Source organism: Thamnophis sirtalis, unplaced genomic scaffold (genome assembly GCF_051295495.1).
Source record: "Thamnophis sirtalis isolate CommonGarterSnake01/CBP01778 unplaced genomic scaffold, rThaSir2_p1.2 scaffold_13, whole genome shotgun sequence".
In the NCBI taxonomy this organism is placed as follows: Eukaryota; Metazoa; Chordata; class Lepidosauria; order Squamata; family Natricidae; genus Thamnophis; species Thamnophis sirtalis.
In genome coordinates this window covers 25875701-25889413 of record NW_028261393.1, presented here as the reverse complement: position 1 = coordinate 25889413, position 13713 = coordinate 25875701, and the positions used below count along the sequence as shown (strand labels likewise).

General features: G+C 44.7%; 1 protein-coding gene across 1 annotated transcript in view; it reads left to right on the top strand.

Annotated features, from left to right (window-relative positions):
* LOC106548015 (uncharacterized) overlaps positions 1-13713 on the top strand; it is a 105819-nt gene that overhangs the window by 66785 nt on the left and 25321 nt on the right. The window contains exons 31-36 of the mRNA XM_087728348.1: positions 870-923; positions 3429-3464; positions 5049-5111; positions 9979-10050; positions 12292-12345; positions 13329-13373. Coding sequence (XP_087584474.1) covers positions 870-923; positions 3429-3464; positions 5049-5111; positions 9979-10050; positions 12292-12345; positions 13329-13373 — 324 coding nt within the window. The remainder of the gene's footprint in view (positions 1-869; positions 924-3428; positions 3465-5048; positions 5112-9978; positions 10051-12291; positions 12346-13328; positions 13374-13713) is intronic.

Here is a 13713-nt window from a genome sequence, read left to right as displayed (position 1 = left end):
AATGGATGGAAACTGACCAAGGAGAGATTCAACCTGGAAATAAGAAGGAACTTTGTGACAGTGAGAATAATCAACCCATGGAAGAGAAGTCTTCAGAGGTTGTGGGAGCTTCATCACTGGAGTCTTTCAAGAATAGATTGGACTGCCATCTGTCAGAAATGGTGTAGGGTCTCCTGCTTGGGTGGGGGGTTGGACTAGATGACCTATAAGGTACCTCCCAACTTTATTAATCTGTTAAATCTGACTCTTTGGTTGCAACCAAGGCATCTGGTTGGTGCAAATTCTGGGTGTTGTACTACAGGAAATCTTGAGGCCTCCACGGCCTCTGAGCACCCTGAGCTGCAGCAAACCTGGCCTTTGGTAGCAAATGGTTTGATGGGAAATTATTTATGTTTCGCAAACAACAGGTTTGATAGGTCTCGCCTTGAGAAGTTTCCAATCTAAAAGCAGTCAGCAGTCAGAAAGGAAGGGACGGTATCAAAGGTTGGGTATCTGAGGTTGAGTAAACAGGGTAAGCTTTTGCGGATCTCCTTAGATATATATATATACTTGTTAGCATGTTTGAGAATGCAGGAAGGAAATATATTTTGTGCACTTTATATATGATCTGGGTCATAGATCTCACTAAGGAGGTGACCCTGACTCTGGAGTTTATCACACCACGATGGTAGTAAGGGCTCTGGTTATTTGAACAGTTCTCTGGATTTCAAAACTGCTCTACAAATTGAGAAGGAGCATGTCAGGGACAAAGGTTCCAGCTTTCATTCATTCATCATCTAAGCCTGCCAGGCACTGGCTAACAATCCCAGGGAGAACTTCAAGTCTGCAGTGCAGCAAAGAACACCAATGTTATTCTTTCCTTGCATCAGGGTCCCAGAGGAGAACGGGGATTGCCAGGCAGCTCAGGAGAAAAAGGAGACCAGGTAAGATAATCTGGGCCAAGAGTCTTTCCTCTCTGGAAGTGGCCACCCCATGGGGCAATGTGCCCCCAGGCTACACGCAGAGTGAGGGAGGGTGTCCTTCTCTTCTGGCACTGCAATAGTGTCCCTATCAGGGATGAAATGCTCTGAAGTCTGCTACCTGTTTGCTTCGCACGCACAGGTGCACCGCAGGAGCTAAGATGGCTTTTCTGAGTCTGCAAAGAACAGCGGGCAGGGAACAGCTGTGCAGCGCGATTTACAGCGAATATAAATCACGCGGCACAGCTGATTGTCACACAGCTGATTGTCGGGACTTACTTTTACTGTTTTTAGCATTTTTTTATTACCTATTCACCCAAACCGGTAGTAAAAAAAAATGCTTTAAAAAGTAAGAAAAGGTTTCCAACAATCAGCTGTGCCGCGTGATCATCGGAACCTTTTTTTTAAAAAAAAGAAAGCATTTTTACTACCAGTTCGGGTGAAGCAGCCCGAACTACTAGCATTTCACCCCTGGTCCCTATGGCTCCCTGTCTTGAGTGTTATTTCCTCCAGTCTCTGCTAGAGACTTGATCTGGAGTTCTAGAAGGAGTGTCTGCAGGGCATGGTTGAAAAGGTTGAGGGCAGCTGGGCTGGTGCAGATGAAATTCTGTCTGTTTTATGTCAACTGTACCACAGGTTAGACAGCAAGAGAAACTCCTGGGACATTCTTTTTACCTTCACTGAAAATCCCATATGGGTAAAGAAGTAGAAAAGCCAGTTTTAAAAATTTCATGCCCAAACAGCATAGCAAAACTTTCCCATTTTTCCCCTGGCCCTATCCATTGTCCACCAATCATTTGCACTTTCCTTGCTCTGGGAACGATCTGCCTGCCTCAGATGTTCTCAGACGACGACCTTGGGGGGTTGGGTCTGCCTCAAGCTTCCAGTTGACACCTTTGCATTCCATATTTCCCTCTGGAGCCTCCCTTACATTCCAATATCTTCCCTCCCTCCTCCTGTTACTGTTGTCTAGTTGCAAGTGGGGCTGCATAGAGAGTCAACCATAACAGTTTTTCATGGCATTGGACATACTGTATAACACCCATAAAAATGGGTATAGCTTTCATCGCCACATCATGGCCAGCATCCCAACTGTTTTGGCCATACAGGTAGTCCTCAACTTATGACCACAATTGAGCTCCAAATTTCTGTTGCTAAGTGATGGAATTTCCCCTCCAACTTACAACCTTTCTTGTCACAGTTGTTAAGTGAATCACTGCAATTGGCAAGTTAGCAACACAATTGTTAAGTGAACCTCGCTTCTCTGTTGACTCAGTCACAAAATGTGAACACATGACTCAGGGACACTGCAACTGTCATAAATATGAGTCAAGCATCAGAAGTATGATCATGTGACCATGGGATGCCACCATGCTTATAGGTGTGGAAAATGGTCATCAGTCGCTTTTTTCAGTGCCGCTGTAACTTTGAACAGCCACTCAATGAATCATTGTAAGTCAAGGACTACCTGAACTTGTGGACAGCTTTTAGTTTGCTTCATTTTTTTGCAAAAAGCAACGATTCTGGGTAACTAACATAGAAGATAAAACCAGAAATATGACTTGAGTTTCCCCTTGTGACATAACGTCCTCACCACTTTAATGAGCTCCGTTGGCTGTTCCCCTCTTGTACTACTTTGGATTGAATACCACTTCTGCCTCAACCTTCCCCATCAAGCTTAGGGTCCTGACCCCAAAACCTCCTGGGCAGCACCCATCAACTGATCAACTAACTCACAGGAGTAAGGATTGGAATCTGTGTTCCATCAGTTTCAGGGATCTCTCCATTCAAACAGCATGGCTCTTATTTTGCATCAAAAGATGGATAAAGCTGATTTTTTAAAAGTGCCACTGGGACACAGGAGATCCTCTTTCCCTCATGTGTCTCTCACATTTCCATCTTTCCAGTTTGGCAGTTTAGAATTCAGGGGTTCCCAAACTTTGCAACTTTAAGACTAGTGGACTTCAACTCCCAGAATTCCTGGCTGGAGAATTCTGGGAGTTGAAGTCCACAAGTCTTAAAGTTGCCAAGTTTGATGACTTCTGGCTTAGATGCTTAAACTTATCCATCAAAGAACTGAGCAGACTTACTTCTGCTGAAACTCCATAGAAGGTTTTTGTAACTTCAAATTCCTTGTCCTAAGTGCCACCGAGCAACATCCAAACGTTTTCCTTGGTAAAGGAGAGAGGACGGGAGGGAAGAGGGGGAAGTATGGAAGTCCTTTAAGAACTTGATGCCACCTGAGTAAACAATACAGAAACCAATACTGTAGTTAGTTGTCCTTGCCTCCTTCTGACAGCTTTTTTCCTCTTCCCCATTTAATCGCCTGCTCTGAGATTTCTCTGTGGTCCCCCATCCAAAATGCTAAACTGGTTTTACTGGCCTTAGCTATTTCAGATCAGGGAGGGCTATTTTGCCTATTTATCTTGAGCATTGCTAGGTGTTAATCTATCTTTATTTTATTCACAGGGTTTTCAAGGCCAGCCTGGTTTTCCAGGGGCACCGGTAAGTTTGGTACACCCCAAAATATTTTGCCCAGGAGTTTTTGGGTCTCCTTAGACAATCACACTTGTAAAATGTCTGTGAGTTGGAAACTGCATGGCCATAAGTAAAGACTCACAGAGCCTCTTCCAATAGATCCCAATGGCATTATTTAAGATTCTCTTTAGGGATAAGATCCCCAAGAGAAATCTGTTTAAGAAGAAAAGCAATACTACCCAGTTTCCCCAAAAATAAGACAGGGTCTTATTTTCTTTTGACCCCTGAAATAAGCGCTTGGCTACAGAGAGGGCCTTCTCTGTAGCTGCTCCGGCCTTATGGAACGAGCTCCCTGCTGAGATCCGGACCCTTACTACCCTTCCGGCCTTCCGCAAAGCAACTAAGAAATTGGCTGTTCCGGCAGGCCTGGGGCTGTTGAATTATCCAGCCCCATCAGATGTTACGACTGTTGTTTTTTATTTTAAATTGTTTTTTTTTTGTACCCCCCCCCCTTCCCTTCTTATTGTTAGCTGCCCTGAGTCTTCCAGGAATAGGGTGGCATACAAGCCAAATAATCTAATCTAATCTACATGGGGCTGCCCTTGAAGAGCAGACGGAAGCTTCAACTGGTCCAGAATGCGGCTGTGTGGGTTATCATGGGGGCACCTAAGTGCTCCCATGTTACACCCCTTTTAGGTGGCCTGCACTGGTTGCTGGTTGTCTTCTGGGTGTGATTCAAGGTACTAATTATGACTTTTAAAGTGCTCCATGGCTTAGGCCCAGGATACTTGCGAAACCACCTACTGCCACCGGTAGCCTCCCACCATCCAGTAAGATCTCACAGAGTTGGCCTTCTCAAGGTGCCGTCCGCCAGACAATGTCAGCTAGTGACCCCCAGGGGGAGAGCCTTCTCTGTGGGAGCGCTTTCCCTCTGAAATGAGCTGCCCCCGGAGCTTCGTATAATCCCCGACCTCCGGTCCTTCTGACGCACGCCAGGCTGGCCTGAACAAAACAAAATAAATTATTGTTTATTGTTAACTTTAATCGATTTTTTTTAAAAAAATGTTATTGTTAATCTTAATTGTGTTTGTTTTGGATATTCTATTTTTTTTTTTACTTTTGTAATATATGTTTTTTTAATATTGTACGCCGCCCTGAGTCCTTGGGAGAAGGGCGGCATATAAATCCAATAAACCAAACCAAACCAAACGAACCCTGACTGCTCTTTAGAAGCCAGATCCTGAAGATGAAACTCAAATATTTTGGCCACTTAATGAGAAGGAAGGACTCACTGGAGAAGAGCCTAATGCTGGGAACGATTGAGGGCAAAAGAAGGGGATGACAGAGACTGAGGTGGCTGGATGAAGTCACCAAAGCAGTAGGCATGAGCTTAAATGGACTCCAGAGGATGGTAGAGGACAGGAAGGCCTGGAGGAACATTGTCCATGGGGTCACAATGGGTCGGACATGACTTCACAGCTAACAACAACAAGACACATTGCAGAATCCCTGCTTGTCCTATTACAAGCTTCCACATTAGGCTGACTAGATCTTTTTTTTACTAATATAGCATATTTGGTCTTCTGAAGTAATTCCTGGTGTGTTTTTTAGGGTCCTCCAGGTTTTCCAGGAAAAGCAGGATCTCCTGGACCTCAAGGACCCCCAGCCGAAAAGGTGAGTGACCAAAGTCAAATATTGAGGGGAGGGAAGCTAAACAAAGGTAGGACCCATTTTACAAGAAGCAGGAAGGATGTAAACATACCTGCCACCCAATTTCAATTGGAGCAAAATTGCACCAGCCAATGCTACACCCTTTTTCTTGGCATTCTCCTTCACACAAAGAAGCTGTTTGAGAAAGATGCATCAAGAAGATTACATATATTTAGGGGTAGTTGAGATGAAATGATACAGTAGCACTTCTGTATAAAAGCATGGATGCAGTGGGTTTCTAAAAATATATTAGAGAAAGTCGCATACAAAACCATACAGATCGGGGGGAGGGGTTAAAAGTATAATGAAGATAGATAGATAGATAGATAGATAGATAGATAGATAGATAGATAGATAGATAGATAGATAGATAGATAGATAGATAGATAGATATAGAGAGATAAAGATATATTTTTGTTCTCTCTTTAAAAAAAGAGGAAGATATATGTTAAGATTAAATATGTATACCGGAAAGGAATTATAAATACCATCAACATAAAATGGAGCTTGCTCAGAAGCTGAAACACACCAAGTAAATGAGATGAAGAGTGTGAAGTAGAGGAGATAGGTAAGGGAAGAAGAGAGGGATAGAAGAGAGGGCGGGGGGGGAAGAGGGGGAGAGAAAGGAGGAATGGAAAGGGGAGAGAGGAGAAGGAGAGAGGAAGGGGAAGTAGAGAAGAGAAGGGTGACAGAGGCAAGAAAGGAGGTAGGGAGGGGGAGGAGAGAGGGAGAAGAAAATGACAGATATGGTGTATGGAGAGCAGAAGAGCCAATAATTGTTTTGGGGAGTTGATGGTGAGATGAATTGATGTAAACATTTAATAATAAAATACGATGTTGGCTATGTAATAGTATACATGTGGTTATATGTTATGAAAATGAAAAAATAAAAAACTTTATATATATAAAAGAAACATACACATCAGGTGCAAACAGTTCTCTTACAATTGATTTTCTTGGAGGTTTTTTTTTCCAGCTGCGAAAATATTGACAGAGGGAAAGAATGCATGGAAATCCATGTGGTTAACCCAACTGTGGACTTAGTGCTGTTATAAACTGTTGGGGGAAAGGAATTCTTTGGGCTCCCGGGCTTGGAGAAGAAAGGGGGTGGGGTATGGCTTCCAACCTGGAAGAGCAAGTCCCAAAAAATCAACGCATGAAGGTCAACTTTCCTGCTGACCTTGAAATTTTATACCAATTGTTGAATGGTTGCTACAGACGCAGCATGGCTTCCTCCTTCCTTCCTCCCATCTTTCTCTGCATTTATCTGCAGGTGAAATTGGGATAATGACAGCATTGGCCCTGTCTCTCCCTTCCCCTTCCTCTATCTCTGTAAGAACAGCACTCCCGATGCAGGTCCAATTGAGAAGTCTTCTTCTGATCATGAGATTCTCCTAGAGATTATATTATCTCTCCCCAAACACTGGATCTAAAGTGCTGCTCTTGCAGTCCTTTCATATTACCTAGAGCTGAACAGAAGAAGCAACGAAGAGAGACTCTGCCAAGTACCTAGGAGTACTCATCTCAAACAATCACTGTAACAGCATTACCAAAAAGGCATTAAGAGTTGTCAACCTTATTTTGTGAAGCTTCTTCTCTGGTAACATTGTACTGCATACTAGGGTATATAAAACCTTTGACAAACCAATTCTCGAATACAGCTCATCTGACTGGATATCGTATATTAATACAATTGAGCGAGTCCAGAGGTGTTTCACGAGAAGAGCCCTCCACACCTCTGCTCGCAACAGAATCCCTTATGCCACCAGGCTTGAAATTTGGGGCTTAGACAATTTAGAACTACGCCACCAGTGGTGGGTTCCTACTGGGTCGAACCGGTAGTGGTTTGACAGCCTGAGTCACTGGAACCGGCAGCGACCTAGGCCTACCACGCCCCTGAACCAGTTCCCTGGTTGGCGTCCTCAGCACCACCACCTTGTTCTTCAGTTCTGGGCATGCACAGAACAATTTAAATTGCATTGTGCATGCATGCACAGTGCACATCAAGCGTGCACACAAGCAAACCGGCAGTAGTGCTGCCCAGAACCCACCCCTGGACAGGACCACACGCAGGGGTAACTCTGTAGGCTGTCCTGAGTCCCAAGCCTGGTTGACTCTTGCTGGGTGATGATGTAATGAAAGGGCTTTGGGCAATTCCTATTATGGCTCTCCTTGAAGGAGGTAGATCTTTGTTATGTAGGATAGACTGGCTCAGGCCTTAATGTCCCATTGACAAAGGTGTGAGTTTCTGCCTCCCTTTTAGGGGGAAATATTCTGCCCTTTTAATATTTCCTAAAATATCTCATTTTCCTAGGAGAAGGGTGGGTGCTAACTTCCCACAATAGTAGACACACACTATTAAAGGCAAAGAGTTTTTTCTTTCTATTACGGGTCATGGGAACTCTTTCACCAAATAAAAGGCTGGGTGGAGAAGGCATTGGCAGCCTGGATCTGAAAAGAAGCTGCTTTGAGGAGGCCAAGGGGAAAAAAATAGCTGTTGAGTTGCAACAGGGAAAAGATTAGAAGTGTGTGTGTGGGGGGGGGGGTGTCACCAATTGCTGGCTTTTACTGACATCTGCTGCGTTTTCTCAGGACTGCAGCCTGGAGGTTTTGTTTGGCTCTTGGGAAATAGGAAGAGGCGTGTTGAAGGGAAGGAAACCTAGAGCCTAATTTAAGAAGGAGATTTTCAATCATCCAGGTCATAGTTATCCTCGAGGTGCTTTTTTTTCTCAAAAGGCAGCTGGATTTGGGTTTTTTTTCCCTCTCCCTTTTGAAAATGTTTCTATTCACCTCCAAGAAGTTTCTTCAGTTCTGCCTGAAGTTCTGCCAAAACTGGAAAAGGCTTCTTTGATGAGAAGTGAAATGTTTTTTTTTGGGGGGGGGGCACATAAGAAAGTCCAGCTGTTTTTTTGGGGGGAAGCCCCTTTGGGTTAAAGAGGGGTTGTACATTGTGGGGCTCAAATGGGACCCCTCTCTCTGGAGGTTCTCGCAAAGCATAATTTTAACTTCTCCCAGAAGCAGATCAACTTTCCATCAGGGTTCTAAATAGCATCCAAAAGTAAATCGGAGTCCAAGGCAAAGGATTGCTCAAAGTTACAATTTATTAAGAGAGCCATGTTGGCACATCTGGGAAAACCCGAATCTGAAAGTTTCCTGTTTTTCCCCATCCAGTTGAAAGTTCAAGATCTTGCCCCCACACCTGCAAGTCCATCCCATGGTCCAATCTCCCACTGCCATGCTGGCAGCTTCCACCCATCCAGTTCCAGTCAGGTGCAGAGGTGCAGAGACAAAGGATGACCTTGGCTTTCTAGAAAGAATTTAGTTATGGCTACATAGCATCTAACTCCATGCTAACCTCCCTCCCATTTCCCCACAATAGAAAATGCATAGTAGAATAATAGAAAGTGTGGCAGGCCAAGGATCCAAAACGGAATATGGCTGCAGGCCTGACACTTTCTGTCATCCAGGGAGTGGGGAATTTTCCAGTAAAGAAAGCTAACTTGTAAGCTGCCTAGAGGACATGGGCAGCATAAAAATTTAATACAGGTTATACTCCACTAGACCAATTAGATCCCACAGACTAGGCCTCCTCCAAATTCCATCAGCCGGCCAGTGTCAACTGGTGACTACCCGGAGGAGAGCCTTCTCTGTGGCTGCTCCGACCCTCTGGAGCGAACTCCCCGTGGAGATTCATACCCTCACCACCCTCCAGGCCTTCCGCATAGCCCTTAAAACCTGGCTGTTCCAACAGGCCTGGGGCTAAAGACTCGTTGCCCCACTTCGAATGGTATGATTGTTGTGCTTTTAACTATGTATGGTTTTATGTTTTGTTACTCTGTTTGTATTTCCCCTCCCTTTTGAGTTGTGAGCCGCCCTGAGTCCCTTCAGGGAAAAGGGCGGCATACAAATAAATTAAACGATAAACGATACAGGTAGTTCTCGACTTACGACCACAACTGAACCCAACATTTCTGTTTTAAGTGAGACATTTGTTAAGTGAGTTTTGCCCCCATTTTACAGCCTTTCTTGCCACGGCTGTTAAGTGAATCACTGAAGTTGTTACTGTAGTAACCAGGCTGTTAAGTGAATCTGGCTTCCCCACTGACTTTACTTGTCAGAAGGACATAAAAGGGGATTGCATGACCTTGGGAGATGGCCACAATCATAAGTATGAACCCAGTGGCCAAGCATCTGAATTTTGATCACATGGGGATACTACAAAGGTTATAAGTAGGAATAATGGTTGTCAGCCACTTTTTTCAGTGCTGTTGTAAGTTTGACCAGTCACTAAGCGAACTGTTGTAAGTCGAGGACTGCCTGGAAATACAATGGAAAGGAAGATGCATGGGAATCTAATCACATTTTTCCACAGCCCAATCTTGTTAGAATATTCATGACTGGGAGAGACATGGTAACAAGATCAGCCAATGAATAGGCATAGCAACTAAGTCAGCCAATGGGAGCTGAAACAGATCTGAATCTGTGCTGAGAATTGAAACTGAAACTAGTCTGTGCTTTGAAGAACATTGTCTGCCCAGAATTCTAAGATGAAAGTGTTCTCTTCTGCTTGTGTTCTGCTTAAAACTTCTACCATGTTGAAAGAATCTACTATTGGTATTGTACATTTATTCATCAGTTGTTCTGTATATAAAGAACTTAATGAATCCTGCTGAATCAGTTGTCTGTGTGTGCTTTCTGGATTTGATTTTTCTGCAACAACCTCTGATAAATCTGTATCCCCTTCTTGGCTGCTCCTCCTTTGCTCTGCGTCCCCATGGCAGCTAACAGAAGCTGAATCACTGAAAGAGCTTTTCTTCTCTACTTTCTGCAGGGCAGCGAAGGGATGCGTGGGGCTCCTGGCATGACGGGTTCCCCCGGACCTCCAGGGCAACCTGGACTACAAGTAAGTAGGCAGGAAACATGATAGTCTAAATCAGAGTTTCCCAACCTTTCCGGCTTTGAAGACCAGCGGGGTGGAAGGGGAAGGGGAGAGAAGATAGTTCCATGTGAGCAGCTGACTATTCTGATCGAGGCTTCCCAAGACCATGAAACAAACTCCTTGTCCCGACAAAAAACTCTTTTATTAATTTACTGTGAATTCTGCTCATTCACATCCCGCAAAGTCTTTCAAGGGAGGATTTACAGTCACAGACCTTCTCTGGCTTGAAGAGCTGCCAGGCCGATCTCTGCAGAACTTGGCAAGGAGTCTCAGAGACTCTGAACCAATTAAGCGAACTAATTGTCTCCTGCAAACTCCACTCCCCTTTTGCTCCTCTTTTATTTCTTCTAGGAGGGGCTATTCATTGTCTGGCTTTACTCCCAAGTCGACCCCTGTTCTTTAGCTGTTCCCTTCGTCTGGCAACTCTGCGCATGCGCACCTGGGAACAGGCTCCAGCTGTTTCTCTGCCTCACTGGTGTCTGACTCGGAAGGCAGCTGATAACTGGCAGATAGCTCTGGCCCCCTCCCTGCCTTTGACACAGAGCCCTCGTCAGAGCCTTCCCCAGACTCCAGGACTGGCTCAGGTTCCTCCCAATCTCCTTACTGTCCGAATCTGATGGTGGTGGACCACAACACTGGCAATCATACACATGCACTGGTCCATTTGCATAAGTGGCATGCATGCGTAACCACCACTCGTGCTAGTGGAGCACGTATCCACACACTCCCTCACTGCACATGCAAGTGGGCGTGCGATGCATGTGCTCTCACCTGCCATTTCCACACCAGGTTACAAAAAGCTGAAGGCCCATTAATGGGCTGTGGCCCAGAGGTTGGGAATCCCTGGTCTAAATCACTCTGCAATAAAGTGAGAAGACAGCTGGTTTCGGCATGGTGTGAAAACATGCTGTGTTTTCCTGTTTTCACCCTAAGAAGTCTCTTTCATAACTTGAAACCAGCTCAGCTCATCCTGCTCTTGCACTACCAAATTTAACTTAAATTTGCTGTATCTCCTCATCATCCATCCTAAAACAAGGAAACTGTGACAACTTGAAGTTGGAATTTAAAAGATTTAAACCAATGGTGGGATTCAAAAATTTTTTACTACTGGTTCTGTGGGCGTAACTTGGTGGGCATGGTAGGGGAAATATACTGCAAGATCCCCATTCCCTCCCCACCCCACTAACCTGCTTTCCAGCTCTGTTTTCCTGTGCAGAGCAACAAAAGAAGACCCAGCCGATCATCTGGGACTTGGGAGGCAGAGAATAGATGGGGGCGGGGCCAGCCAGAGGTTGTATTTGCCAGTTCTCTGAACTTCTCAAAAGTTCCGCTACCAGTTGGTCAGAACCGGCTGGATACCACCTCTGATTTAAACGTTCCATCCTCTGGGGCACCTGGTGGGGGCAAAGACTGGGCAATAAGCAGGAAGATGCTTTATTACTTTTGTAACAGAAATTAGGGCTGCTATCCTTCTCTAAAATATTTATTTCGTGTGGTGGGTATTCAAGAATTCTGCTGAATGTCAGTAAGTTCTTGTTTCAAGGTATCACCCACCCACACACACACACACCTTGCAAGATTGCTATAGATAAAGATTAGGAGGAGTCTGTTAGACCTTTTTCCCCCCAAATGAACCAATTTATGAAAAGACTTAGAAAAGGGCACTTGTTTAAATTAGATCTCACTAAAAGCCATGGCTCACACAGCCATCCATTAGATTCTGTAGCCATGATCTGTACAACAAGCAAATGACAGCGTAACAAGCAGAACATTGTGCACATTTGCTTGACAATATTCACTTTCCATTTAGCTTCAGAGGCTGACATTGCAACAATTTTCAGATGTGGGCTTCTAAGTGTAGTGCGCTATTTTCCCCATTACACGGGCCTCCAATTTAGCATCAAGGATATTTTGCGAGTACACATCCCAGCATAATTTCTGATTCTGTAAGAGCCATCAATTACAAACTCTGCTCGATCATCATACCAGATCATTACAGTGAGCCATCATCGGGTGGCTCATTTATTTTCATCTTAACAACTATGGTTAAAATGTTCTGGCTTAGAGATATCCATCCATAAACCAAACTTCAGCACATTAAGCTCTCTTAATATGTACAGTGCATTAAATAAACATAAAGCATTGACCGTTGCACTTGGATTTTTTTTCCCTCTAGGGAAAGATGTAATCTATGTTTATTTTTAGGGTCCACCTGGCCTGGAGGGACAAGATGGAAAAGATGGAAAACCAGGATCCCGGGTAAGAATGAGTCTCCTGCAGTGGTGGGTTGCTGCGGTTTTTACTACCAGTTTACTTCTCACGTGCTTTGCGCGTGCTTTGCGCGTGCTTTGCGCGTGCTTTGCATGTGTTGTACACACCAGCGCAGTTAAATGTAAATTGTTTTTTGTGCTTGCGCAGAACAATTTACAATGAACTGTGCATGCACGATCACTAAAAAACGACATGGCGGCGCCTTCAGTGGTGGTGAGGGAACCAGTTCGGGGACGTGGCAAGCCTGGCTCGCTGCCGGTTCTGCGACCCAGGCAAAAATACCACTACCAGGTCAGCCACACCAGGCTGAACTGAGAGCAACCCACCTCTGGTGTCCCAGCAGCAAATTACACTAGACTTTCTTACAACATTCAAACAAAAAAAATCCCCTAGTAATAGGTTTTGTCCTGCAGTCACTGTTTGGCTCTTTAGGATTGAAAAGTGACCCATTAAGACAGTTTGGTGTCCGCTGACCTTCAGCTCCTTGAGAATACAAGTAATCCTCAACTTATAACAGTTCACTTAGTGACCGTTCAAAGTTACAACAGCAGTGGAAAAGGTGACTTATGACCGTTTTTCACCTTACGACCATTGCAGCGTCCCCATAGTCACGTGATCAAAATTCAGACACTTGGTAACTGACTCACATTTATGACAATTGCGGTGTCACCTGATCCCCTTTTGCGACTTCCTGACAAACAAAGGGGAAGCCAGATTCACTTAACAACCGTGTTACTAATTTAACGACTGCAGTGATCCACTTAAGACATGTGGCAAGGAAAGTCGTAAAACAGGGCAAAACTCACTTAACAAATTTATGACTTAGCAACATAAATGCCTCCTAGGAAAAGAGAGTGGGCCCGTTTATATCTGGGTAGGAAGTTAGGGCAGGAGACAGATTGAATATGCTGAAGTCTTGGATTGTTGCAGTTCTCTTTCTTGAAGTAGCACTAACTCTTGGCTTCTTCTAGGGGGACTCAGGACCTCCAGGACCTCCAGGAATGATGGGACCTCCAGTAAGTTGTTGGCTATCCAAGATTCTACTAGTCATTGGCAAAGAAGAGAAGAGTCATTTCTTTCTTCCATTGATCATTTAGCTTCTTGGGAGATCTGATGATGCCAATTTTTCATCATCTAGATCAGGGGTGTCAAATTCAAGTCCTGTGGGCCAGATCCGGTCCACGGGTTACTTAGCAGTGGTGGGATTCATTTTTTTTTACTACCACTTCTGTGGCCGTGGCTTGATGGGCGTGGCAGGGGAAGGATACTGTAAAATCCCAATTTCCTCCCAATCAGCCGGGACTGGGGAGGCAGAGAATCGATGAGGACGGGGCCAGTCAGAGGTGGTATTTACCA